At 45.6% G+C, this 26,381-nt stretch overlaps 1 protein-coding gene across 3 annotated transcripts; it reads right to left on the minus strand.

The window, feature by feature from the left end:
- Positions 1–1,552: 1,552 nt before the first annotated feature.
- LOC129581471 (uncharacterized) lies at positions 1,553–26,338 on the minus strand. 3 transcript variants are annotated; one of them, XM_055472573.1, is made up of 30 exons: positions 26,095–26,327; positions 24,337–24,509; positions 24,203–24,230; positions 23,965–24,107; positions 23,643–23,852; positions 23,106–23,372; positions 22,829–23,026; positions 22,663–22,746; positions 21,103–21,606; positions 19,068–20,426; positions 18,450–18,539; positions 17,303–17,423; positions 16,705–16,814; positions 16,508–16,626; positions 14,419–16,154; positions 14,237–14,352; positions 13,481–14,177; positions 13,198–13,313; positions 12,438–13,103; positions 11,419–12,051; positions 10,331–10,963; positions 8,603–9,214; positions 7,815–8,423; positions 7,050–7,631; positions 6,181–6,798; positions 5,594–6,055; positions 5,031–5,391; positions 2,179–3,817; positions 1,880–2,116; positions 1,553–1,803 (listed from the first exon to the last, which is right to left on the minus strand). In XM_055472573.1, exons 2-30 carry the CDS (start codon positions 24,448–24,450, stop codon positions 1,728–1,730), a joined length of 13,140 nt encoding a protein of 4,379 aa, XP_055328548.1. In that variant the 5' UTR covers positions 24,451–24,509; positions 26,095–26,327; the 3' UTR covers positions 1,553–1,727. The 3 variants fall into 3 exon arrangements, with proteins under 3 accessions (XP_055328548.1, XP_055328550.1, XP_055328549.1); XM_055472574.1 differs by lacking the exons at positions 1,553–1,803; positions 1,880–2,116 and adding an exon at positions 4,000–4,916 and having other exon boundaries at positions 3,663–3,817; positions 26,095–26,338; XM_055472575.1 differs by lacking the exons at positions 6,181–6,798; positions 7,050–7,631; positions 7,815–8,423; positions 8,603–9,214; positions 10,331–10,963 and having other exon boundaries at positions 26,095–26,328.
- Positions 26,339–26,381: the final 43 nt, after the last annotated feature.

The following is a 26,381-nucleotide window of genomic DNA, read 5'->3' on the forward strand; positions in this document are numbered from 1 at the left end:
TGTATCATACCGGTACCTTTCAAGAAATTCAGCGCGCGTACTATCAATCGTCGATGCTCCAATTACCCATCAAATCTGCACCTTCGCCAGTTGCAGGCAGCATGAATTGCGTCTTTTCTCGACACATTCCGCTTCGTTTTTCTGTCAAATACGATTAATATAACATAGTATTCAGCTGGAATTTTTTCGTCTGGCGTAGTAGTACCGTAAAAGTGATAAAACCGTTGTAGTACCGGTAGGTTGATCCGTATGTTTATGGTAGCCAGCATATTGTATCAATGCATAAACAACCAGTTTCGCAAGACCCGCCAACCAAAAGATGGCTATTGTACGTGCCATGCTTTGTTGTTGGTGTTAGAGGTGATCTGATGTAATTCTCACGGTCTGCCTTGGCGCCAGTCAAAATATTTTAGTGGTACTTAAACTTGGCCAATGGTCTTGAATTGTTCACCAACTTATCTGCTACGAGCAATACAGTACTTTACAGATACAGTTAATTTTGAGGCACACTGTCTGCATTAAGTGCGTTCCTATTCTTGTTTTTGTCTGTGTTCGCGCAAGCCGAACATAAAACCGAAAAACTATCACAAAAAATTTACATCAATTTCCTATTTGTTATGACGATGATCTTTTTATCAATCTAATGGAAAGGTTAAATGCGAGTACGTTACTGTCATAGTATGACCTTTTCCAGTTACTATATTGACCTTTTTAATAATAAATGCAAGCGCTGGGACACTACTTGATAGTTAGAATTTTAAACTTTAAAAATTATATTGCAAGCTGTGTGCTACCTTCTAAAGTTCTACGCTTTCGAATACCGTATACATGCATACCGTAATTGTAATTAAGGGTTCCTTATGTACATGATGGTTATAAATATATGGACGGACACTGAGCGGAAAAACAAAATTGCCGATACTTTTTAACGTCCATTTTGACTAGCGTTTTAATGTTCATCCGTACCTGTTCATCTGTGCTCACTGCTTACATAGGGCATTCCAGGTAGTATAATTACTTATAGACCTATTTTTTGACTTGGAGATCACATACAGTGTATCTGGGGTCACAAAATCCTTACACAATTGGATGATTTCTAGCTAACTTTGCTCATCCAGTAAATCTATGCAGGAAAGTACAAAGGAAAGGCATTTTTGAGAAATAATAATAAATTATACTTGCAATCTGACAACGGTTACGGTAGCTGGATGTTTATATACTGTAATCGGAGTGGCGAACACATTTTCCAAATACTGGATACCTTTGACATTAGTTTTCTATGGAAAACTGTGGCTGCTTGTATAAATATGAGTGCTGCTAGAATGCGTACCCTACCACAGTATTCGACTCTGAAATGCCGAACAGTTTCGCACCTGTAGGTCTACAATCAGCTCAGAAGAAAACGATTACTTGTTATCCACCACCAGAAACGTGTTCGATTGAATCGATTCATAAAGTTTTTACATATGAAAAACATCCCATGTACTGGACTATACTCGATGACTATCCGACAAAACTGAAGACCTTAGTCGGCGACGAAAAACTGTTAGCGTTCTGTGCATCTTTATTAATCTGGCTGGTTACGAGACAGCAACAAAAATTTAGCATTCGCTTTGGCACAAATGTCACAATCTGGGATAAAAAGCACAAGCCGTAGGAGCAACGCAGAACGGATTAATCGAAATTGTTAAGCGTCAGTCTGTTCGTTATCAAAATAACTTTTACGACTATTGCAGCGCAGAACGTTCGCTATCGGCTAACGATACGATATCCTCTTCTTCTTCTTCCACTCTTCGTACAGTTCTGCAATCAACAGTTAATTAATGTATGTATTAATGTGTGCAAGGAGAAAGGTTCGGAGAAAATAACCGCGGCGCACCTCGTTGTCGTGGTTTCCTCAATAATTGCATCCGACAGGCTCCACGTGTCATCATCCGCGCGACCTTTGAATTTCTCGAGGATTTTATCGGGTGAATCTTCGATCTGCATTAGAATGTCACCCTCCACAGGGATGTCTTCCTCTCTAACGGCAACCTCCCTCCACTGACCATCAATCAGTTTCCGAACGACAGTGCGCTTCGTGCGTTTCGTTTCCGGCGAAACAGCATCTCCACGCCTAGAAAACCGCCAAAATCAACAACACTATAACAGCACAACGGAAACCTGGCATTCCATTACCTCGCAAACGATGTATCTCTGGTTTCTTCTTCCGCTCCATCCGTCCGTCGTAATGTCCGGCTGGTTTTTTCCAGCTCTTCTAGACTAACCGCATCACCCAGATTCTTCCGCTTCAGCTGCCCATAAGCTGCACTTCCCCCTCGTCGACTCCCCGACAAACTAGGCAGACTCTGCGACATACTGGCGTACGCTTCCAGGTTAGACTGAACGGCCGACGTCCCGCTCTCTTTCATGGCTTGGTCGCTGTGGAAACGGCTCTCTTCAATGGTCTCCTTCGTTTCCGTTGCATGCCGCTTATAACTCTTCATTCCTTCCGTCTCCTCGCTGTGGCCGAGGGCAGCGGCGGATAGCTGTAACGTATCCCACTTCCGTAAAGGCGACGTATCGGCTGCGGTGCGCCGACGTTGATTGTTCTTTTCGATGGCACGTTCCAGTGCGGCTTCCAGCGGTGTTTCCTCCGGGAGATTGCCTAAATGTCGTTTCACAGGCACATCTCGGGCGTACATGGTGGACTTCTTTCTTTCTTCGGCGATGCGCACCCATTCCGGCTTGTCGTCTTCGGGTTCCGCTGTGTAAGCGGGCACCGTACGATGCGGCGCAGCAACGGATGTGACACGACGCCGTCCTTCTTGTGACGCCTCCGAGTAGCTGCGCTGCGACTCACTGCTTTTTTGGGTGACGGTAGTTTCCGTTTCCATTCCAATTGGACGATATCTTGCTTCACGGCTCAACGGTCGTGTGGATAATTCCCGTTCCAACTCATTGGCTGCTTCTTCGAATTCTCTGAACACCCCGCTCTCGTCCGACCCTCGGCGTCTGCCAGAAACATCGCGAAACATGGATCCGCCTTGTGTTTCTACAATTTCTCGTTCTTGACGAATCCGCGCGGTGGTTTCAGTAATTCGTTCGTACACTTCCGCCTCTGGGGATAACACCTGCCCAGCGACTTCCTGTCGCTCATCTTTCTTCAGCGTGAAAATCTTTTCAGGATACTGTTTATTTTGGAGAATATCGCGTTCCATAGATGAGCGTAACTTGTCCGGACTGCCGGGTTTCTTCCACGGCGAATCCCTGGACGGTTCAGGCAGTTCCCTCACCGCTGACATCGGGGTTGTCTCGCGCGAATACCCACCCGGGGTGGCCATTACCGGTGTTGGTGTAACCGGCGGCGTGGACCAGGGCGGTGTGGCCGACATGGTTTTGACGCTCTCGGGTGGTGAGCGTTTGCGTGACTCCGCATACATTTCCAGCGGGCCACCATGGCCGTCGTGTCGCTTATGAATCTCCGAGCCGTCCAGCGTCGCGTGGTAGGTGAAACCGTATGTACCCATCTCGGCGGACATAGGCGACCCGTGTCCGTCGACCTGTGCTTCGTAGACAAACCCCGAATACTCGGTTAAGGGCGGACTAGGCTGCTGTGGACTAGCGGAATACTGGAATCCCCCGGTGGCCGGCGAGAATGTGCGGGCCGTCGGTGGGGAGGGGGCCATGTACATCTGGCTTTTGATTCGAGGTTTGACGTTCATACTGATGGCCGACACTTCTAGATCCATGAACTCTTCGTCAATGGCCAAGTGTTGTTCCGCTAACCATTTCTTCTCGTCTGGAAGTATCACATCCTTCTCCTTTAAAATCCCCCCTAGAAATATCACACCGGTTGCAAAACAATCACGGTAGTTACCCTTTTTTAATAAAGCATGCGTGCTCAAGCAAAGCAAAAGTGTGCAGAAATAATGGTGCAAAATTTCGATATCCCGCATTCCCTTCCGCTCCCAAAGCGTTCTGCCCCCAATAAGTGCTCTTCCCTGCGGTGATAAATACCCGCATGAGATCTAGAGTTTCATCCTTCCCATCACCTCCTCCCAACCGCGCCTGCATCTCCTGTAATGTCGGTCGTCGACCTTTCCCTTCGCTGATCACTGTCGACCGGCGTTTGGCCGGTCGCGTGACTTTTATTTCCTCTACTGGTTCTGGAACGAACGTTCCCCTCGTCGAACCGAATATATCGTCATCTAATTCGCCACCGCTAAAAATATCAGGAGAAAACAGCGGCGAACGGACCTCTGGCTCCGGTTCCTTGGGCGGTGGCGGGGGTTCTGGTTTGGGGGGTTCGGGTTCAACAGGGGGTAGTGGTGGCGGAGGCGGTTCGGCAATGACAACTTTTTTGGCCGGTTTTGTTTTGGGCTTCTTTTTATCACGCGGATCCAGAGAGGGTAGATAGGATCTGTCGCCCATAGCTTCCTCTTTACGTATTCGTGCCATCGAAGCAGGAGACAGCGAAGCCCGCGCAGCCTTTCGGCGATTTTCCCATCTAATCCTTTTTAATTTTCTAATTTTGGCCTCCAGCAAAACCGATTCCCAGCGAGGATCAAGTTTGCCACTATCGCCATGAAAACCAAAGGGAGACGGGTTCCGCGATCCGGGAAGGCTCATACTGAATGTCACATCCCGTTCAATCTTATTCAGATGTTTGGTAAACTGTAATTCCGCTTCCTCCCCATCACTCTCGTCCTTGGACGACACATTTTCATCATCGAAATCCCGTTTGTGTAATAGACCGATATATGCCCCGATTCGTTCGCGTTCTTCGTACGTGTAAACACCTTGAAAAGTGGACGGATACAACGTCTGACCTTCTTCGTCGGAGCTGCTGTCTAGGCCAGAATCTTTATAGGCCAACAGTCGATTCGTAAGGGAGCGCCTCTTCCGTGCGTAATGAACTAGCTCGGCGAAATCAACTGGGAAAAATAGATTAGCAACATGCATCAAGGACTAGTAGATCAGTTAGTATATGGCCATTAAGCATTAGAAGCCAAATTCGAAATACAACAGTTTCCCGTTGAAGGCCTTACCATGCCCGATATGGCGTTCGCCCTGGGTGCCCACTTGTAAGTGACGCGTCTCATCCAGCCATTCCGGATGCGGTCCTTCATAATCACCAGGACGCCGAGGATGATCGGGCACATCAAACTGGGAGGCATCACGGTAAACGCGATCCTTGCGCTGCTCCGAGCTGGTGCGCTCCCATATGCCTCGTTCATTGATGCGGCCGTACGTCTCGTGCTCTTCTAGGCGTGACATACGTGACCCATGGGTAGACTGCTCGAAACGTTCTATCATCGCTTCGGTCTGAGATTTCTTGGAGGCGGGGAAGATTTCTCGAAGTGCGAAAAGTAGCTGACGTTGCTGTTCCGATGTTAGTGGAGGACTGACCTACAACAAATGATACCCATTTTAGCGCCAATACGCTAATGGTCGTGCAATTAATTCCATTTCAAACATATTTATACACAAACTATGGTAATCGTTAAAAAACAATGAAAAGTTCGTTTTTGCTAAACTGTTAGTGCGGTCCACTGCATTACAAATCACATACAATGTAAGGAAAGTGCGTCGGAAAGTAAACAATACTTACTTGGGTCATAGCATAGATTAACTGCTTCTCCAACCTGGATGTCAGCGTGAAAATATCGGAGCTGGCCGTCAGTAGTTGTTGTTGCTGTCGAGTGGTCAACGGTGGAATGATCAGATCGCTTCCGGTTAGTAGCTGTCGCTGCTGACGCACAGTCATCGGCGGCAGAAGCTGTACCAGCACATTAAGGATTCTGCGTTGCTGTTGCTCGGTTAAGCGGGGGAAAATGTCACGGCTGGCAATAAGGAGCTGGTGCTGTTGTTTATGGGTCAGCGGCGGTTGAATGTCGGCGAAGGCAGCCAACATTGCGTGTTCGACATCCAGCTCGATGGAAGTGATATCGACGTCCCGGAGATTGATATCCAAAGACTGGAATTCAGCGGCCTCATCTGGTTTAACATGTGTTATGTACAAAAAGCCGAATGTTCCCAGCGCTTTCGGCTGATAAGCTGTGGCTGTTAATTCCTGCGAAAAAAGCGGAAATACTGTTGAAAAATAATAAAAAATTATTGTGTGACCTTTGCCCAAAATGCACATTTCAAGGTTAGTCATATATTGTACCGCAAGTGGACAAGTAATTAAACATTTACCTGCAAAATCTGAGCAATTTTTGAAGGGGCTGGGAACAAGCGGTTAATACCGTTCAAAAACTGCTGCTGTTGGGACACACTGAGGGGCGGATAGATATTCTCAACCACATGCACCAATTCTAATTCATCCCTAACTGACATAGGGACAATTCCCGCGCTGGCTCGCAGCAACTGCTCTTGTTGCTGATTGGTCAAAGGCGGTGAAATATCATTTCCACCCAACAACTGATGTAGCTGCAGCGGCGACAGAGGCGGGTGCACTTCGAATAGCGCCTTTAACAGTTTCTGCTGCTGGCTTTCTTCCAGTACCGGTATCAACTTGACAGCCGCGTTGAACAGTTCTTCTTCCTGTTGGACACTCAACGCCGGTTGAATCTCGTCTAGTACACTGAGTACCGCTTTTTTAGCATCGAGTTCGATCGTGCGAAAGTCGATTTCCGTCATGTTAACAGGGCGACCACTGACCAACGCCAAGGAATCCACATGGGCCATGTACAGGTATCCGTACACACCCAGGGCGCGTGATAACTGCGGCGTAGCCGGACGATGTCTTGAATCGGCGGAACGAGCTCGAGGTGTCCGTCGCCCGGTTGTGAATGGTGCTGGGACCCGATCCAGCTAACAAACGAGAATATTCAGCTTATACAATACAAAGAAGCTGATCAATGCACACGAAAAAAATGATGTATAGTTAATGTTTATCAATATTTCATAAATGGTTTTTCAATAATGCCATAATCCTAAAATGACACGGAAAGCAAAATCGGGAACTATTGCCAATTAGACAATGGCGATATTTAAACTGTACAACACTTAAGCAGAATAAGTAGAAAAACTGCCATCAGATAATTGACTGATTAGTCAATTACCTTCAAAATTTCCATTACTCTTTCCAGTGTGGGGAACAGCATGCTGATGGCATGCTTGTACTGCTTCTGTTGTGAGGGCGTTAATTTCGGGTATGCATTCGCTGCGATGTAGTCCAGTGTCCGTTCTTGCTCTTCCGTAATTGACAGGATTTCGGCGCTGGCAATTAAAAGAAGTTCCCGCTGTTCCTCTGTTAACGGTGGGGAGACTTTTCTCCCCGCTAGGATCTGCTGCATCTGCATGTTGGTCAGGTCAGGCGTAATTAATGAAAGAACATTAAGGATTTGTTTTTGTTGAGTCTGGGTCAGCTCGGAGAACACTTCCACCGTAGCGTCGAACAATTCGGTGATCTGGTTAGTGGATAATGCCGGTTGGATGTCCGACAAAGCGGAGAGAACGGCTTTTCGAATATCCAGTTGAATACTGGATGCATTAACTGTGTCCGGACTGAATGGACGCGACGAGTGTGCATCTACGTGGGTAGTATACAGGAACCCGTACAGTCCAATCGGTGGCTGCTGGGACATCGTAGAGGTAGTTGTTTCAGTTCGTGAAGTGTACTTGTTATTGACTGATCGATCAATCTGTGAGAATACAAAAATAAATCAGTATACAAATTTTCTGTCACTGTATTCACGGGAGGACCGTTCAACAAATTTTGAGAGCAAAAATTACTAACAATAAGCGATGCGCCGATCAGTGGTGATCAGTAGCCTGTTGGTTTGCAAGGAGAAGACTAACAGAAAGTACCGGTCTCCTTGGCCTACCTGAATTAACTCGCGGGCATTCTGCAGATTAGGAAACAGCAGACTAATTGCCCTGACGTATTGCTTCTGCTGGTCAACGGTCAATCTGGGATACACATTGGCCGCAATGTACTCTAGTGCATCTTCTTGTTCTCCCGTGACCGCAAATACTTCTGTGCTTCCTATCAACAATGCTTCCCTCTGTTCTGCGGTGAGCGGCGGCACCACAGTCTCGCCATGTAGAATCTGCTGTTGTTGCGTCGGCGTCAGAGCCGGCACGATCCGCGAAAGCACACTGAGTGTCTGGCGTTGTTGGATGGTGTTCAGTTCCGTTAGCGTCTCTACCGTTGCACCAAAGAGTTCCGAAATTTGCTGTGGTAACAGGGGCGGGTGAACTTCGGAAAGTGCCGACATGACGGCTTTCCGAATGTCCAGACGAATGGAGGAAGAGTCGAAAATCTCCAGTCGAAACGGACGGGTGGTATGAGCGTCAACGTGAGTGGTGTAAAGGTAACCGTAAATACCCAGCGCCAATGGCTGGGGACGGGAAGTGGGAGACGGAGTGACGCCGGTGTGGACGGTGTGTCTCTTCCGGCGAAGATCTTCGCTGACTTCTTGCGAACGACTCGTCTACAAAGAAAACAACTAAAATATTTTTCTGTTTTAGTTACTGCGAAAATGTTCTGAGAAAACCCTAGCATCTGCATTAGTACGTAAGGTGCAGTAAATAAATAGCAATAAGTTTGACACTAGTTTATGGCAATTACTATTTAAAGCGGCACACATCCTCGGGCCGGTGGTGACTGTACCTCGATTATTTGCTGTACAGTCTCCAGCGTCGGGAATAGCATAGTAATCGCCCACATAAACTGCTTCTGCTGCGACTCCGTCAGTCGTGGCTGCACATTAGCCCCAACGTATTCAAGCGCCTGTCGCTGTTCTCTGGTCAAAATAAAGGTTTCCGCGCTGGACACCAACAGTGTTTCCTTCTGTTCCCACGTCAGTCCCGGTACGATTTCGCTGCCCGTTAACAACTGCTGCATCTGGGAAATGCTGAGCGGCGGGTGAACATGTGATAGCGCGTGCCGTATGTCGCGCTGCTGGGTCACATTCAATGTACCGATAATCTCCACTGCGGTGGTGAACAGTTCGGTTGTCTGCTGAGTGGAGAGTGGGGGTTGGATGTGCGATAGGGCGGATAGGACGGCTTTCCGGATGTCCAGCTGGATGGTCGAGGTGTCTAGTTTCTCCACAGAAAAGTGCCGCGTGGTCGTATCTACGGTGCTCGTGTAGAGGAAACCGTAAATTCCCAATGCCGGGAGAGGTGGCTGAACCGTTGGAGCAGGATGGACTTCGGTGCGAGAAGTTTGCTTTCGCCGGTGAACGGTGGTGGTTTCTTCGGTGCGGCGTAGTTGTTCCAGCTGAAAAAGTTTTATGACAGCGCAGTCAATATTTTTGTACTATTAAAGAGGTAAAATACTAGAGCAGGTAAAACACCTGCATAGAAACCTTTGGACACTTCAAATTCGCCAAGTAAAAACACTAATAAAATAAATAGGAAAAAACTCAGCAGTTAACCACTTACGCGGTCACTAACTATGTCTTCATAGCCATCGCTAATATTCATGATGGTTTCACCATAGTCGCCGTATACGATATCAATTCGAGTCACCATTGTTCCATAAAAAATCAACGTTTGCCCATATCTCTATAATACTCCACTGACTGCACTGATGCAAGATATTAGGTACCTATCCTTTATCAACCACCTAAAAACATCCCCACACCGCCTGACGGAAATGGCTGAGCACACAGACTGACGGTTTCCTGTAGTGGACTCTAGTCTATACAATTACGTGAGACGGCGCGCTATATTGGTTAAGCAGAGAAAATCTATTCATACCGCTGAGATAACAATAATGATCTTTTGTGATCATCATTTTCCAGCCCGATCCATATCCTCACAAACAAGACACCAGCAAAAACCCTTTTATATTCTCGTTTAGGAAAGGCCATCGCCAAACATTTCACCATTGTTGCTTTGTATTATGTAAGCCGCACGTGCATAATCGCTACCGAAGAGACTGAAGGCGAAGACCACTTCAGCCGGGCCAGACCGGTTTGAAAACTGTTTACGGAAGGCATTTAACTCAGGTGTTAATAGGATTTCCGTCCGCCATATAATGGTTTTTGCGGGTCTCATAAATTATTATTGAATTTGGGTGTCATTATGATTAAAAATATCTTAGACACTCATGATACCCATGCAAAATTAATGTGTGCTAAAACCTAAAATGAATGAAATCCTGTCTGTGCACCGCGGTATACTCAAGCGTATTTCGAAAAATCTGCTCGTATTTGGTAGGATGGCAGAGCACAACGGAAAACGTAAAGTTGTCTGCCCGCTTTAAAAATCGATCATAATATTTTTATTGTATTATGAGTAAACTAATCTAATTTCACAGTTTCACCAGGTAGAAATATGATGTCACCCCAAAATAAAATATTAAAAGCAGACAGAATAAATTCTGACTTACCCGTATCATCCGCTCCGCTTTCTCCGGCGAGGGGAACAACCCCGTAACATGTTCAACGATCTGTTCCTTCTGTTCAGCTGTCAGTTCAGGTTTAATATTGACCATGCTATATAATAACTTCCGCTCCTGCTCGATCGTAATCGAGACAATCCTGGCACTGGCCAACAGTAGCTGGCTCTCCTGTTCTACCGTTAACGCTTCAGTAATCTCCTCTTTTCCGCTCAGAATTTCCACCTGCTGCTGCGCCGTCAGTGGCGGAACAATATCCGAAATGGCCCGCAATAATCTTTCCTGCTGTTCGTCTCGTAACGGCTCGAAAACCAGGTCGGTGGCCACAACCAGCTGTTCTATTTGTTCGCGCGTAAGAGGTGGGTGGACGTGAGCAGCAGCTGTGCGAACGACGTGGTGGAAGTCCAGTTCGATGTAGGTAGAGTCCATGGTGCGGATATTGATCGGTTCTCCCCGCAAGGCTGATTCGGCTTTGTGGTCAACATGCGTAAGGTAGAGAAAACCGTATGTGCCGGTGGGATGCAGAATGGGGAGGGTGCTGGATGGGCGGATGTGGTCAGTCGTCACATGCTTAACAGGACGCTTAGAGGGTTGGGGAAGAGGGGCTATTTCTACATCTTCCAACTACAACATTTCCAGTTACAAATTATGCCGCAAGTCATTTTAAACGATAACCGAAAACTTTTTTGCTAAAAATAAGCAATTCTTGAATGTAAATAACATCTTCTTTTCAAGGTAGTCAATATTGTAGCAGCCGAATTAACCACATTTTTCACCCAAAACAGTGACGGTAAAAAAATTTCTAAAGTATATCACCAAAGCCATTCTCCGTTAGTAAAGCTATTTTAAAACCCTTCAAACGCATGGAATTTCGAAATTAATAAGCAAAAGAGTTCCAGCACTAATTAGCATTGCAAGTGCCAGAAAGCGTGAGATTACAGTGGCTTATTAGGGGGCAATTAAATTAAGTAAAAACAATCGGAACCAGGCTTTATTTTCACACAAACCTCCACATAATAAGTACTTTTGTATATGTACTCTTTCAGCTCTTTGATTACACAAAAGAAATTGAAACGCACCTGTATTAACTGTTCCACTCTCTCCGGTGGCGGGAAAAATTCTTCCAGACTATTCAGAAGTTGCAGCTGCTGTTCCGGCGACAACGGCGGGACAATCCTCGTTGACGCTCTCAGCAGCATTTTTTCTTGATGTTCCGTGATTGTTATGATCTCAGCACTAGCAATCATCAACTGCCGCTGCTGCCCAGGGGTCAACGGCGGATGGATCTCCTCATCCAAAAATAGCTGCTCCTGTTGTCTGACTGTTAAGGGTGGACGAATCTCTGTCAGAACATCCAGCAATCGTCGCTGTTGCGTAACAGTCAACGGTGGAAAGACCTCACTGGCGGTGGTAATTAGCTGTTGCTCTTGTTCCATGGTAAGAGCTGGCTGGATATGACTAACAGCCGACAATAGCACTTGCTGGACATCCAGGTCGATGGATTTAATGGTGACTTCGATGGGCTGGCCGGGCTGTTCGCGAGCTGGTTTAGCGGGTTGTACGTGCGTGACGTACAGGAATCCATAGGTGCCCAGTTCTTTTGGCAACGTCTGACCGGTGGGGGCCAGCTCCAGCTTACCACTCCATGTTTTACGGGGAATGCGCCAAGAGGGCGTGGGAAGGGTCGGCTGTGGCGGTTGTGGAAACTCCAGCTGAAAGCGTTATGTTCAAGTATTACAAGTTAAGCAAACAACTACTGAGGAAATACAATGAAGAGTATCAAACACATTTTTTAAAAATATACTAAACTCTTCTAGCTGATTAATTAATTAAGTACTTCACTAACATTGTAAAGCGTACTTTTTGTGAAACTATCGAGTCTACTATTAACATTATTAATTTCTTGTCCAACAATAACTTTTTGTGTTTTCCAGAAGTAGTAATTGTTTGGTACAAAACATTAAGCATGTAACAAAGAATTTGTAATTCGAAGAAGGCAGGCAACTTTTTCGAAAATACTGCAAGATGGCATAATTTTCTAAATGTGGACGTATGTGTTCTAGTGTACACTGTACAGTGTAATTCGCTGACACCGCACCTCGATATCCTTTACGGCCCTTTGAGCGGGAAAAACCTCGGCAATGGCAGATAACAACTGCCGTTGTTGCTCCGGCGCCAACGGTGGAACAATTTCCACACTTGCCCGAACCACCTGTCGCTGCTGTTCAACGGTAAATGTCGGTACAATTTCCGCAGTAGCAATGGATAACTGCACATGCTGTTCCCGTGTCAGAGCCGGCACCACTTCTTCCGCGCCCGTCAGCAACTGGTATTGTTGTTGCGGGGTCAGTGGTGGCACAATCTCCACCATGGCGTTCAGGAGGCTCTGCTGTTGACCTTCCGTTAAGGGCGGGAAAACTTCGGCCGTTGCAGTGAGCAGCTGTTCTTGTTGTGTTATCGTTAAAGGCGGCTGGATTTCGGAAAAGGCGGCAAGCAAGACTTGTTGGACATCTAGCTCGATGTAGTTCAATTCCGTTTCGCGAACAATCTGGGATGTTTCGTATGCTTCTTGAATCACAATCGACTGAGTGGGAGGCAATAGTTTGGGCTCTAGTGTGGCAATGTAAAGAAAACCGTAGGTAGCGACTGATTTGGGCAGTGGCTTTCCTGTCGGTTCCGGGGTCACCTTTTCGCTTCCCGTTAACTTTGGAATACGACCAGAGACTGGAGGCGGTCGGACCGGTGGAATAGGAGGCTTCTTTAACTATATAAGGACAAAATTATTCGGTGACCAACCCTTGAAGCGTGCCCAGGAAGTCAGTGACTGAAATGAATGATTAAATCCATGAAATTCATACCTGTAGTTTTGCTTCGGCCCTTTGCGGTCGACGCAGCGGTGTCCGCTGGTAGCTCGACTTCCAGCGCTCTTCTTCTTCAGCAGTCAGACCGAGTTCGGTATGATGAGTTGGTACGGCTGTAATATTGTTTGCTTATCAAATGATTTGATAAACGAAAAGAAAAGCCAACCACGTAACCAAGAACTAACGAAATTTAATTCCACATCCCAAAAAAATGCAGTTAAATACTATGCACTGTTCGATTAGCCTTAAACAAAATATAAAAGAGATAGCAAAGATTTACCTTCGGCAATAATTTTTCGAATCATTTCGCTGATTTGATTCTTCAACGGTGGCGGAGGTGGCAAGACGACCTTCTCAGTGCTTTCCACTCGTTTCTTATCTTCCACACGGCTGCGTACGTGTTCGTCCCGGACCTGCGTTGTCGTAACGGTTTCCTTTTTGGGTTTCGTAACCTTTTTCTCCACCGTCTCCTGCACGCTCAGCCGTTCTTCTTCATCCTCCCCGAAATAATAGCGCGGTGTAACGTCGGCATGAGTCGGCACCACGGGTGGCTTTTTCACCGGTCGCACTTCTTTGGGCGGTGACACCTCCACCGCCGCCGTAACCCTGGTCGGCGTAATGATTTCGGTGTTGGCGGTCAATTCCGGATGGCGCGGAGGTGATACCGCGCGCGGCTCACCAAAGCTGGACTCACTCTCGGAAATCTCCTCCACCACCGCACCTTCTCGGACATACCAGTCGATCTTCTCCACAAGTTCTTCCCTGACTTCCGTAGGGGTTTCGATTATGTGGAAATCAATGGCTTTTTCTCGTTCAGGTGTTTTCGCATCCAGAGTCGCCTGATAAACATAACCATATGTTCCCAGAGAATGCGGCAGAGGCTGTCCAGTTGGTTCCGGCACTATCGTCTCCAAATTAACGTGTTTCTCGACGCGACCGGAAGTGGGCGGTAGTTTCGCAGGTGGAGGCCCTTTCACCTGAAAATCATCTATTAAACTATCGAATTTTAATATTGAGGCCTATTTTTATTTCATACTTCGACATGTTCTTCGACGCGTTCTCGCTTCTCATGTGGAGTATAATCAACAGTGGTCTCGTAGATGCGTTTGGGAATGGGCACCAAATCAACTTCGGTGTGGTGCGCTTCGGTGGCTGAAAATAAATACGTCAATAAAACAAGCTGTTGTGCCCTGCAGACTGCAAGCAATTGGGGCTTACCATCTATAGCAGTAGTCAGTGATGTTCGCCGCGGAAGAGGTGGTACCACCTCAGTCTTGGCTTCCAAGAATGTCGGCGTCTGAATTTCCACATCGGCGGTGATCTTGGGAGGCGACTCCCTTACCTCCACGATTCTCTCTAATACATCCACTCTCCTCATATCTTCCCGCGTGAAAATTGGCCGCTGCGGCGGTGGCAAAACGACTCGTTTCATTTCTTCTACCCTGACATCTTCTTCGTAGTGATAGTGATCGTCCGGCATGGGTCGAGTGTGTTGTACAACCTGTTGCATAACACGCACATCCTCCCGCACCTGGGTGACGGTTTCTTCTCGCAACGGTGCCGGCGAAGGAGTGATGAATTGCCGGTATTCATCGACACGCAGGTCCTCCGCATACTGTTGCGTATATTCCGGAACCGGTTCAATGGGCTGTCTTCGATATTGCTCGATTTGACGCACGTCTTCTCTGACCCTTGTGGTAACTGTTTCCTCTCGCAGTGGTGCCGGTGAGGGCGTGATGATCTCCCGCAGTTCCTCCAGTCGCGTATCTTCTTCGTAATGCTGAGAATATTCCGGAACCGGCTCCAGCACTGTTCTCCTCACCTCCTCCGTCGTTTTCACATCCTCCACGGTGCGCGAATAGCGCGGTACAATTTCCGGCGTGATAATCGTGGAATCGGAGATAACCGACACCGGTCGCGGTGAAGGAGCTTTAATCAGCGGCTCCTCCAGTCCGAAAGTCACAGCCACCGGCAACTCGGCCGGGACCACTCGCGTTTCTTCAAAGGTGATTTTTTCGATTGGTATCGGCTCAACTGGAGGCAGCGGCTCAATGCCTAGTGTCAAGCTCACATCTCTAGTGACTTCTCGATCTTCGTGGAAAGTCACCTTTTCGGCTTGCGCCACAGGTAGCGGCTGCATGCCCAACGTGAGACTAACATCCCGTGTTATCTCCCGATCTTCCCGGAACATCATTTTGTCAACTGGCTGACGATAAATATCTTCTCGCACTTCTTTTCTCTCATAGATCTCCGTCCGTTCGGCTGTCCGCTTGTGCCGTTCCTGCTCCTGCTGCAAGCCGATGACAAAGTTCACATCATGCTCGCGCTTGATTTCCTCTTCAAAATGGAACTTATACGCAGGCAACGGGGCACGGGATGTCACCACATCCTGTTGGGTGTCGATGGCCAGTTTCACCGAGACATCCCGTCGCGGTGCTTCACGGATTTCATCAAACACAAACTTATCCTCCCGCACCGTGGTCTCCGTCGTGGTACGTGCCTGGTGCGCCATGCCCAGTGTCAGTGAAACATCATGTAACCTTTCGCGGGTCTCTTCGAAGGTGATCTTCTCCGAGGGCTGCTGCTGCGCTCCCTGCCAGGTGTACTCTCGTGTCTCTTTACCGACACCGGGCACATCGTAACTGATGGTGATCTGCCGTTGATTCTCGCGAGTCTCTTGGTAGGTCACTTTCTCAGACGCCGATTTCTTGTAACCTTTCGTGTCGGTTACTCGCGTAAAGCCGGTACGAGCAGCTTTGTCGCTTTGGTGCACCAATGTCTCCTCGTCGGTTACGGCCACAGGGAAGGGCCTGTCCGTAGGCTCCGTAACGATACCGTGGACGGGTTCTTGTTCGCCGTTAACGGTAATGAGCGTACTGCCACTAGGGACAGTTACGATCTCCTCGATGCGCGGAGTGGGGCTTTTGGCGCTCGGGCGAACGTAATGGAGGTGTCTGCATTGATAGGTAATCTTAAAACAGTGGTGGCTAAGATAGGCAATACGTACTCCTGTTTTTTAAAGAAAACATTCTTTAAAGAAATCAAAAACAACAAGACGGCTTAAAATTAACTAAAAGCGAAGTTTTAGAAGTATTTTTATCATGTGCGACTGCGAATCAAGTTAATGTTATACAATATAGAAGTACTACGTACGGAAACAGCTTTCGCACCTCATTACACTAGTACTGCCGATGCCGCGGTACAACTGTCAAGAAAATTTAACCAAAATTATCTGCGCTATGGCTAAAAATCGCTTTTCTAAAAGATTAAATAATTTAATTTCTTTTTTTTCGTATGAGTAGCTTACGTTTCTCCAGAGAAATGTTGATCAATATTGTGTACCCAGTCCGGTTTGCGCGACGTGTCAACATAATTCACCAGCACTTGCTGGTCACGGGTCATCTGCTGCTGTTTAACGGAAGCCGTCTGCAATGTGCCAAATCAAACTAATAAATACATGCATCCCGCCATTAGGAATTATGGATAAGTAAATGTTCCGCATACCCGCGTTTTATTGGCGTGTGTCTGCGTCTGCTGGCGGGTAAAGTGCGATTGTGTCATGTTGGTCGGCAATGTAATATCCGAGGTACTCAAAACATCATCCGGTGCGTTTTCTATGGGAAGCAGTAAAATCAAACCCTCCATCGCCAAACAATTATAATATGCTTACAAATTTAAAAAAAAATGGAATTAACAAAAAATAAATACAAATTACACGAAAATTCGGAAACGACAGCAATCAAAATAATGGTGCGAGTTATTTACGCGCCAGTCAAACGCAGAAGAAACAATTTTTCGTTAGTTTTCAAAATGACAGCAGAACTTATGCTGTGCTAACCGGCCTACTCCGTACTAATCTTTGCAGTTATAAAACAGCTGACGGAGTAGAAAATTCATGAAAGCGCGCAGATGAGTGAGAAAGCGGAAGATGGTCGAATAAATACTGGCTACGTAATATTACGCATGCAACAGGTAATACCGGTGGTGTGGTGTGACATATGGAGCATGCGAGAGATTTGCTCTTGTAACATCCACGCGACAAATTATCCGATGTGTATTTGCACAGAAAGATGTACACCAATTGACTAATCAGTCCACCTACCATCGCCAAAATGATGCTTGACAGGATTACGCGACGGTGGCCGACGCAAACCCATACTGCCACCTTGCGCCAAGTTACCACGGTCCCGCAGGATGCGATTATCCAGCAAATGCTCTCCAGGCTACCAAAAAGCGTTCAGTGTAATTATTTATTTCAGTTTTACAATTTCCATAAAGAGAATGAGGCGCAATACGCGAGCAAAATTCTGATAACTAAACACCCTAGCTGTCACCAAACACCAAGACTAAATTAAGATGATTCTGTTAAAAGGTACATAACGAATACCGGTACAAATGAATCATATGATAATATGTTTTCTTCTTACGGTAATTTTATAAGTAATGCCGGTATCAGATCCACATTTATGTATCACAGTATCGTACAGACGAAGAGACATAAATATACACTGATACCTATACGAACACATGCACTGAGCATACCGAGTTGTTTTCTAATGGTATAAACCGCTCTTTAGTCTATACATGAATGTACAAGCCCGTTTTCAAACCTATAGACCGCTGTAAGCGGGATATTTGAAAAACGTGGGCTTGAGCCATTCAAGGTGATTCGGCACATCACGGCGTATTGGTCGTTAACGCCACTGCTAACATATTTTCGTCTGGGAAACGATTAGGTATAAAGTAATCAACAGAGCTTCATAACTCCAGATTCGGTAACCGGCATCTGCTTTAAAATACTTGCCCTTATACTGCTCTGAAACAATGCTATGCAGTAATTCAGACGTTCCAGTAATTAACCTGTATTATTTCGCAAGAGATCAACGAGGCTGCCAAAATGATTAATAAAAATTACCAAAAATAGCCTGGCAGTTAGTTTTTCTAACCGTCACCTGCGTCCGTTAACACACAGCCCACATGTCCATTTCGACACACAGCGTGCAATTAGCCATCTGAATTACCGTCACATCAATCAAACACCATTTCAAAAATCATTAAATTCCTGAATTGATTATCATGAACATTTCCTGCATTCCGACCTGTTGGATAACCATAAAACGTCTAGGATGCGTGCAGCACAAGCACCGTAACAATGGCATCGCAAAACGCGCGCCGCCACAGAATGATTGATAAATGTATGTAACTGCACTTCACACCTACGGGAAAAAGTGCACTGCGATATTGTATACCTTGATATCGGATAAATCGACACTCGATGATCGTGAACTCTGGCCGTGTGTTGTATCCGCACCGGTCACACCAACAGGAATGATCCGCTCCTACACAATATACCATCGTCATAAATCAAACAACATCCGCGCGCTATTTCATTGCTCACGTTTCATCAAGTCTAACATATCGCTGGCGTCATCTATTTGTAAAATTTCTGTATTATTTCCAAATTACTGTTAATTTCTGCATTATCAACACATGCCTTCTGACAGTTTTATAAAGGGTAAGTACTGCAGAAGTCATTTATGGTTGTTACGATCGCATAAACTTTGACTCCACAATACAATTATAAGATTCTTAATTTCTTACTTTGTTTTTTAACAAACGAGATGCCGAAAGATAATAATTTTCAAGCGACCAAGGCATTTACATAACACTTAAATGAAAAGCATTTAAATTCTCTAGACTACACAGATAAAAATAACAATCAAATTCAAATTGGGATGAGTCTAAGCGTAAAAACATGTAAAAACATCTCGTCTCCATGTTCAAATATTATCAGTTATTGCCAACAAGCCTATGAATACCTAGACTTTGTCAGTCTGTTAAAACGAGTAAATTACCCACATACATACCTTGACGGTAGTCCGCTCAGATTGCCACTCCGTCGTTTGTTGATCCGCACTGTGGTCCTGTGGCCCCACCACACGATACCGGTCATCAATGGTCACCCGCTCGTGCCGGCTCTTCCGTTCCTGTGACGGCGTCGGACTCTTTCCATCCGCTGTCGCATCCACATTGATATCCGTACCCACCATGGTATTGCGTGTGCTGTAATCTTCCCGCCTAGTAGTCTGACTGGTCTTTTCCACGGTGTACGGCAGCGGTGTATCGTAATAATTTTCCTCGACGGTTTCCTTAATCACTTCTTGGGTTTGACTGACTGGACGTGGCGGGACACGCACGCGATGGTATTCTTCGATATCCGTCCGTTCAGTGTTCTCCACAATCGATTCGCGCGGCACAACCGCCTGCCGTGCTTCTTTCCGGTTTTCAGCCTGACTGGACAGATTCCTCACTTCCACTGTTTCTTCGCGAGTTTCTGTCGCAACTTGACGATTGTCCACCCGGGGCAGAATTCGATAATAATCTTCCGTAATGGATTTTTCAATTGTTTCCTCCGTATGATCACGTTTTTGTTTAGTCGAGGGTATAAACGGACTTTTCACTGTATCGACTCGTTCAATACGTTCATCCCGTGTTTCGGTGGTGTGGCTCTTCTTGGACACAGGACGCACCCGATAATATTCCTCTACGTTAGTTTCCTCTGTATTCTGTTGAAACGCTTTTTTCTGTTCCGATGGATAGGGAGCCAGATCAGTTTGGATAATTGTCCGCGTCTCGCTCTGCTCTTCATCAGTTCGTGTCGACGCCGGTTTCCTTTGCGACGGTGCCACACGATAGTACTCCTCAATGTTCGTTGTCTCGATATTCTCCTCGACTTTTTCTTCCGGCTGACGATACCGGGGGAACACACTTTGTTTAACGTCTGTTGTGGCGCTTTTCTCTTCGGTTGTTATTTGTGTCGGTGGAAAGCGGTAACGGTCTTCCACCGTAGTTTTTTCTATATTTTCCTCAGTTGTGCTTTTTTGAGCTGAACGAGACGGGGTCAAATTAGTTCCAACACGAGTGACTTCCTCGGTTCGCTCGTCTGTGCTGACCGCCGAGTGAAGTTCGGGGTGGATGCGGTAATAATCCTCCGATACGGTTTTTTCAATGTCTTCCGTATGTGCTCGTCTGATTCCGTTGGGCCGATCGGTGCGGTACGGTTTCGGTGTTTGATAATAATCTGTAGTTTCTTGGCGTGTTTCCTCGTTGTAAACGGAATCGTAGTCGCTTTCCTTGCGAGCCGGTTGTGACTGGTACCAGTGTTCGGCGACGTCGGTCCGTTCGGTCGTGTCCAAGCGGTCGTGTCGTTGATCTGGCTGGGATTTCTAAAAATATACCGACATAAGATTAATAAACACCGGTAAAAGATTGGTTTTGTCATTTTCGAATTCAAACACGATTACTACGAGTAGTAGACTTGAACAAAATGCCGCCCAGATCGAGCTAGCAAAACAATTAATTTATGACGAAGCTTATCTTTCTCACCAAGAGATTCAAACGTTCCGACTGTGCCATAAAAATAATGCATAGTCCCGGAAATCATAAGGCTGTAGTTTATATAAATATTTCTAACGCAGCAAACCTTGCTAAGGTTTAACCTTATTGAAAGGGTTGATTCTCACGACTTTATATAAGATCCACCCCAAAAAGTGTCAAAATTTCCAATCAACCCCAAAATTTTCCACGAGTCTTTTAATCTGTCTCCGCTGTATGGGTTGGTTGTGGTACTTACTTTATTGGATAAGGATAATACGGATACTGTACGGATACATTTCATAGTTTCCCTACCGCCGAACTACGATACAGGCTACGATTTTATTTACGCACGTGTAAAATTGCAATCATAGTTTACCGGTAGCATCTGTGAACGCTTTTTCAGGCATCAGCCTATTTACGTTCTGTTTAATTCTTTTGCAGATTCAGATGCTCGATACCAAAACTTAATGGGAAACCCCAATCACCGTGTATCGAATCACCAGCATCCAGCTTAAGCTTACCAACCTGATATTGGGCTTCCAGCAAATCCTTTCGTTTCTCAGTTCTTTCGGTGAATTCCGAGTCAAAGTCACTTTGCCTTGAATCGACCCTCCCTTTACCCGGCTGAACCCGATAATAATCCTCCTCGGTGACCTTCTCGACCTTCTCCACCAGATTCCCTTTGTGATCCCGCCGCAGTTCCGTCTCCCCGTTGGTCGCCCCTTCGCCGTCCTTCAAGTGATCGGGATTCGGCGGGTAGGAGCACTTGAACTGACGATGATCAGTCTGAATGTCCTCACCGGAATCGTAATACTCTGGCTCCGGTGGCTCTCGTTCCGTATAGTATCCGCGCCGGTTCTCAAAGGTGGTAGTCTTCCCGGCACGCCGGCCACTGCCGGTTGGTTTGTCGTCGGGATGGTAGCGATACTTATCCTCGACGTTGATGATTTCCACGTCTTCCGTGCGATGTTTCCGGTCTAAACTGTTGTAGGGACTGTCGTCGGGCGATTCAACAATGATGCCGTTCTCCTACGAAGCAAATGCAATCAATCGATAAATAAGTCACACATACCATGAAGAATGTTCTTTCTGGCACTTGAGAAAAATAAGATTGGTGAGGTAAGCAAATAACTGGGCCGGCGCTTCTAATGAGTCTGTGCGGTAATATGAAAATAGCATGACACATTCGCTTGGTCTGTTGTGTGTACATAAGAGCGGTTACTTCAACACATGCAGCTCTTATTTTTTCTAAATGCTGACGATGGCCACTCGCCAATGAAATGTTTACATTTTAATATCAATCTGAAATTCAAATTTTTTCTTACGCGGATTGCTGTAGACTACGAGCCTGAGATTACCCTGCTATACTGAAAATGAAGATATCATATCGACAAACATATTTACGTGCATGCTACAGTACACTAAAAAGATTTCACTAACGATACAGTTCATGTAAGTATTTTTATCCATCCGTTTAAAACTGTTATTGCAATCCATATATGTTGTAACTGTAAGCTGTTTGACTTCTAAATCCAGTGCAGAATAAGCTCTGCACTGTTTAAGATATATCAGCAGTGCCGATATTGGCCGATTAGCTTTTAGAAAGAAGGTGAACATGTCTGATTGAGATTACTATTTAGCTCCACAGTATCTCTAACAGATTCTGCATTGATACATGCAGCGCGTCCTCAGTCCTGGTTTAAATTTTTCCTTAGGAAATTACTGACAAGATGACAATTACTATAAAAATTTCGCGGTTGTCAAAAAACAATTTTCGAACCATCAGTGTCAGTCACTAGCACTTCACGATATCTACCGGTTTCAAGCAGTCACAAGGATATAAATACGAGTATCTGCAAGTTTGCAACCGTGCAGTATATAAGCAAAGGTCATAAGGTGGTGGACAATACCTATACACTGTGCGGCATTTAGGTAGTCAGCAGCACATCCATTAAAATAACGAAACACCACATAACTTCCCGCTCGTAATCCGCACACCACGTCAAGCAATATTCATACATGGAAAGCATGTTATCACAGCCACTCAATGAGCCGAGAAAATAACCATCTTTCGCCAATCTTTACCTGCCGATTTCCATCTCGCCTCTGCACATCTGAATGGTGGTCATAAAACTTGGAGTGCGCATCAACACGATGGCCATTGCGACGCTACGCGAGAGCATAAGAGAAAAACAACATTCTGCATTGCGCATAACACGCGATAAAGCAAACAAAAATCCACGTGACTCACCTCACTTGTGGCTGCCGTCGTCGCAGTGGCCGTCTCACCATCGAAATACATAACCTGGCTCTTATGCGTTTCTGTCACCTTCTCATCCGTGACGCTCTGCTTAGTGAACTTCCGCCGACTACTCTCCGTACGCTCTGACACTGATCGCAGATTACGTGAATAGCGCTGCTGATGATCAGGATGATCGACATTTACACCCTGCAAATTGCATCATCATTAATTCGTATTCAAATCACGACCATCACGAGAAACTATGGCCTCAAGCGAAGACAAGCACCTCTTCGGTGCGCAGCTCTTCCATTTTGGAGGTCAGTCCAGCCGCGCCCTGTGTGAACTTTTTGGTTTTCTTGGACACGTATGCAACACCGTTCCGGTGTCCCTGCTCGTACTCTTCGTCGTCGGCATGGCCGTATTCATATTCTTCATCCACACCGCTAGTTCCGTTATGGACGCCTGTTCCGTTGACAACAACGGTTTGGTCATCGAAGACGGTAATGGCACCGCTGCGCTGCTCTTCGATAACTTGCTCGTCTTTTATGCGCAACTGCAGAAGAAGGTATCGACCTCACAATTCAAAGCCAAAATCAGGAAAAGACATTTCATATTTCACTAACTAAGCTAAAGCGGCAAATAACGGCTGTAAAGCCAACAAATTTCTCTCTTCCCATAATGCTCAGTGATAGCACATGTACGATTGCTGTGACCTAATTATCAAGAATTCAAAGTTTTGTAAGGTTGGCTGAGAGTACGAGTACAATAATTTTATGTAGTCGATGCAATCAGCTCAGTATTCTTCACCCATGTTTCAACTTGCCTTTCGCGATCTCTCAGTTCTTCTGGAGCGCTGGTTAGTTTGAATCTCCCGCAGTTCCCATCCGTCCGGCAGGGTCACCGGCAGATTGCGGGGATCCAGTGGGACTTTATCCGGCTTGCCGCGGATCTTCACCACCAAATTCCCATCATCGCCCACCGTGCACTCAATCTTGCCGGCCGCTCCATTACCGTTAACCGGCACTAATTCCGTCTGCGCCGTTACATAGACAATTACCATGCATGACAATCAGTTCCGCTGCGCTGATTAAAAGCACGCCAACAGTGCATGTTATTAGCCAATTAAGACTACAGAGTAAACGTACACTGGTCGTTCCGTTGGTGTGAGTCGTGTCGGCGGGACCGTTTGAGTCACGAGGAGTCTCCTCGCTGTATGTGTACACGTACTCGATGGGAGCGTTCTTGTCGTCTCCCGAGTAACGATAGAAATCGCGGCGGGTACGCTTTTCTGTAAATTTCATGTCGTTGAAGTACAGTACACGTCTAAACGATCCATGCATGTAATGATATACGTAATAATTTCGAAATAAAAATTCGTTTTACCATGTTTTGAAGATGTCTTCTGTTTCACCTGCGCGCGAATAAAATAAAACAAGAGTTAAAATATTACATTATAGTACTTCGTAAGTGGAAATATCAGCCAATAATAATGCTTTAACAATCAGAATAATTTCCACCTCCAGAACCGGCTCCCGCGGATTTCGTCCTCCGGAGCGCGAAGACGGACGCGGCACAATAGTTGTGGTCTGGTCATTCTGGTTAGTGCCACCGGAAGTGTCCGCTATCACCATGATCTCACAGTCAGTGGTATGGATATCACAACGGTGTTCACAACTGCAGTTGCATTATCCTGAAATACGCAGCCAGACTTCATTGATGTCAAGGATCATAAAAACGAAAAGCGCATAGATAAAACTCGGTGGGTAAAGCAAAGGTTTTTCGGACGAAAAGTGAAACAATTTTTAGAATTGAGTGATTGTGCTATTCGAAACTGGAACTGCGATTACAATACGGAAATGCATCACTGCAGTGCATCTTGACCACATGGCACCGGCAACGACTGACCAGTCATGCTGAACTTTGCGTACTCAACGCATTTAATCCAAGTTCCGTGCTTTTTCCTTCCTATGAGAAATCCGCGGTGGCGGCTGTTAATGCAACTGCGATGCATTTTATTGTACGCATGACCGCTTTGCTTTTTTCGTCTTGGCTAAATTGGTTTAGAGCCATTGTTTTTACAGCTGCTTATACATATGGTACAAGTTTACAAGACAACACCAATATTCTATACTGCACTCGTACTCAAACGTAAATCATATTATTGTACGCTGTTTAATAGGGCAGGCACGAGGCAGTAGGAAGACGTGTCTAACTTGTCAGGCATACATAATCGTGGTTTGGCTATTATAAAAGCACGTGGAAATAGTGCTACCTTCTATTAAAGTTATTTCAAAATTTGTGAATTTTCATATGTTAGACTACAACTGATTTCGGAAGCACAAGGGTGCAGGTCCCCTAGCGGCGCCAGTTTTTCGGCAGGAATTTGTGGTGCGCATGAAGTCAGATCTGACATTACGAGTACTACTACGTTAGTAAGAACATTGAGGTGCTTGCCTTCCTCGAGCTCTGTACAGATAGTTCATCAACAAATTTTCTTTACAATAATCGAATGCTAATGAATTGGCTATGTGTAGCCTGCTATCCGAAAGAACAACAAAACAGCGAAAGAACGAATCTGATATCGCCTACTTGAACTTACATAGTGTTTTATGACTAACCATAAGCTATACAGTATACATATAGATATATTGTAGAAAATAGCGAAGAGCTACAGTACTGCAGTGCTAATTCGTATCGGGGTATTTAACTCATCATCAGATGACAAGTAAATCTCGCAGTTCTTTCACTTAATAATTGTCCACGATCTGAACACTTACATATCGTAAAAAAAGTATGACAATTTGAGGCTACTTATAGAACCTTATAAAACTATGTATGGAGAGCAGCTCGCTTATTGTGAATAATAAAATGATAACCTTTACATAAAATTAAATTATTGACCACCATGTACTTTATAGAAATTTTTACTTTTAACAATTTTTTAGAATACTGGGTATTGCATAGATGGACACGTTATGTGTAAAAAATAAAGAAACTAGTATCTCGGTTTTCTTACAAACAACTGCTATGTACAAACAACTGTAAATACAGTTTTTTTGTCACAAAACTGCATTTGTTACGAAGCTGTCATGTTGCGAACAACAGCTAAAACGCGGACATTTTTAGCACTGTTCTACAAAGTTCAACAGTTACAAAGCAAAGGGAAATCCACTCGCCAATGCAAATTTTATGACAAGATTTTGTAAAAAGGCTCGATCGCGATGAACTAAAAACGTTAATAATCAGATAAGGATAACCATGACAAAATTGTTTACCTTTGATCACACCAAAAATCGTCACAGATTCATCCCAGACTCCCAGCGAAATGAAAATATCCAGTAAGCCACGTTCCTACAGTATGTAATACTTAAAAGTAGGCAAGTATCCGACTCTCCCAGCACCCCATACGCCGCAACCAAAAATGTGCGTTTCGCTAATTTACGAAACAAAGGTGTTCTTTTGGCATACAACCAAAGAGATGCGAATCTTAATGAGTTTGGTGGACATAACCAGCGACACATAACAACCGAACGGCTGGTTAGCGTCAAAAACTCGAACTCAA

This window comes from Paramacrobiotus metropolitanus, unplaced genomic scaffold (assembly GCF_019649055.1).
Source record: "Paramacrobiotus metropolitanus isolate TYO unplaced genomic scaffold, Prichtersi_v1.0 Parri_scaffold0000005, whole genome shotgun sequence".
NCBI lineage: Eukaryota > Metazoa > Tardigrada > Eutardigrada > Parachela > Macrobiotidae > Paramacrobiotus > Paramacrobiotus metropolitanus.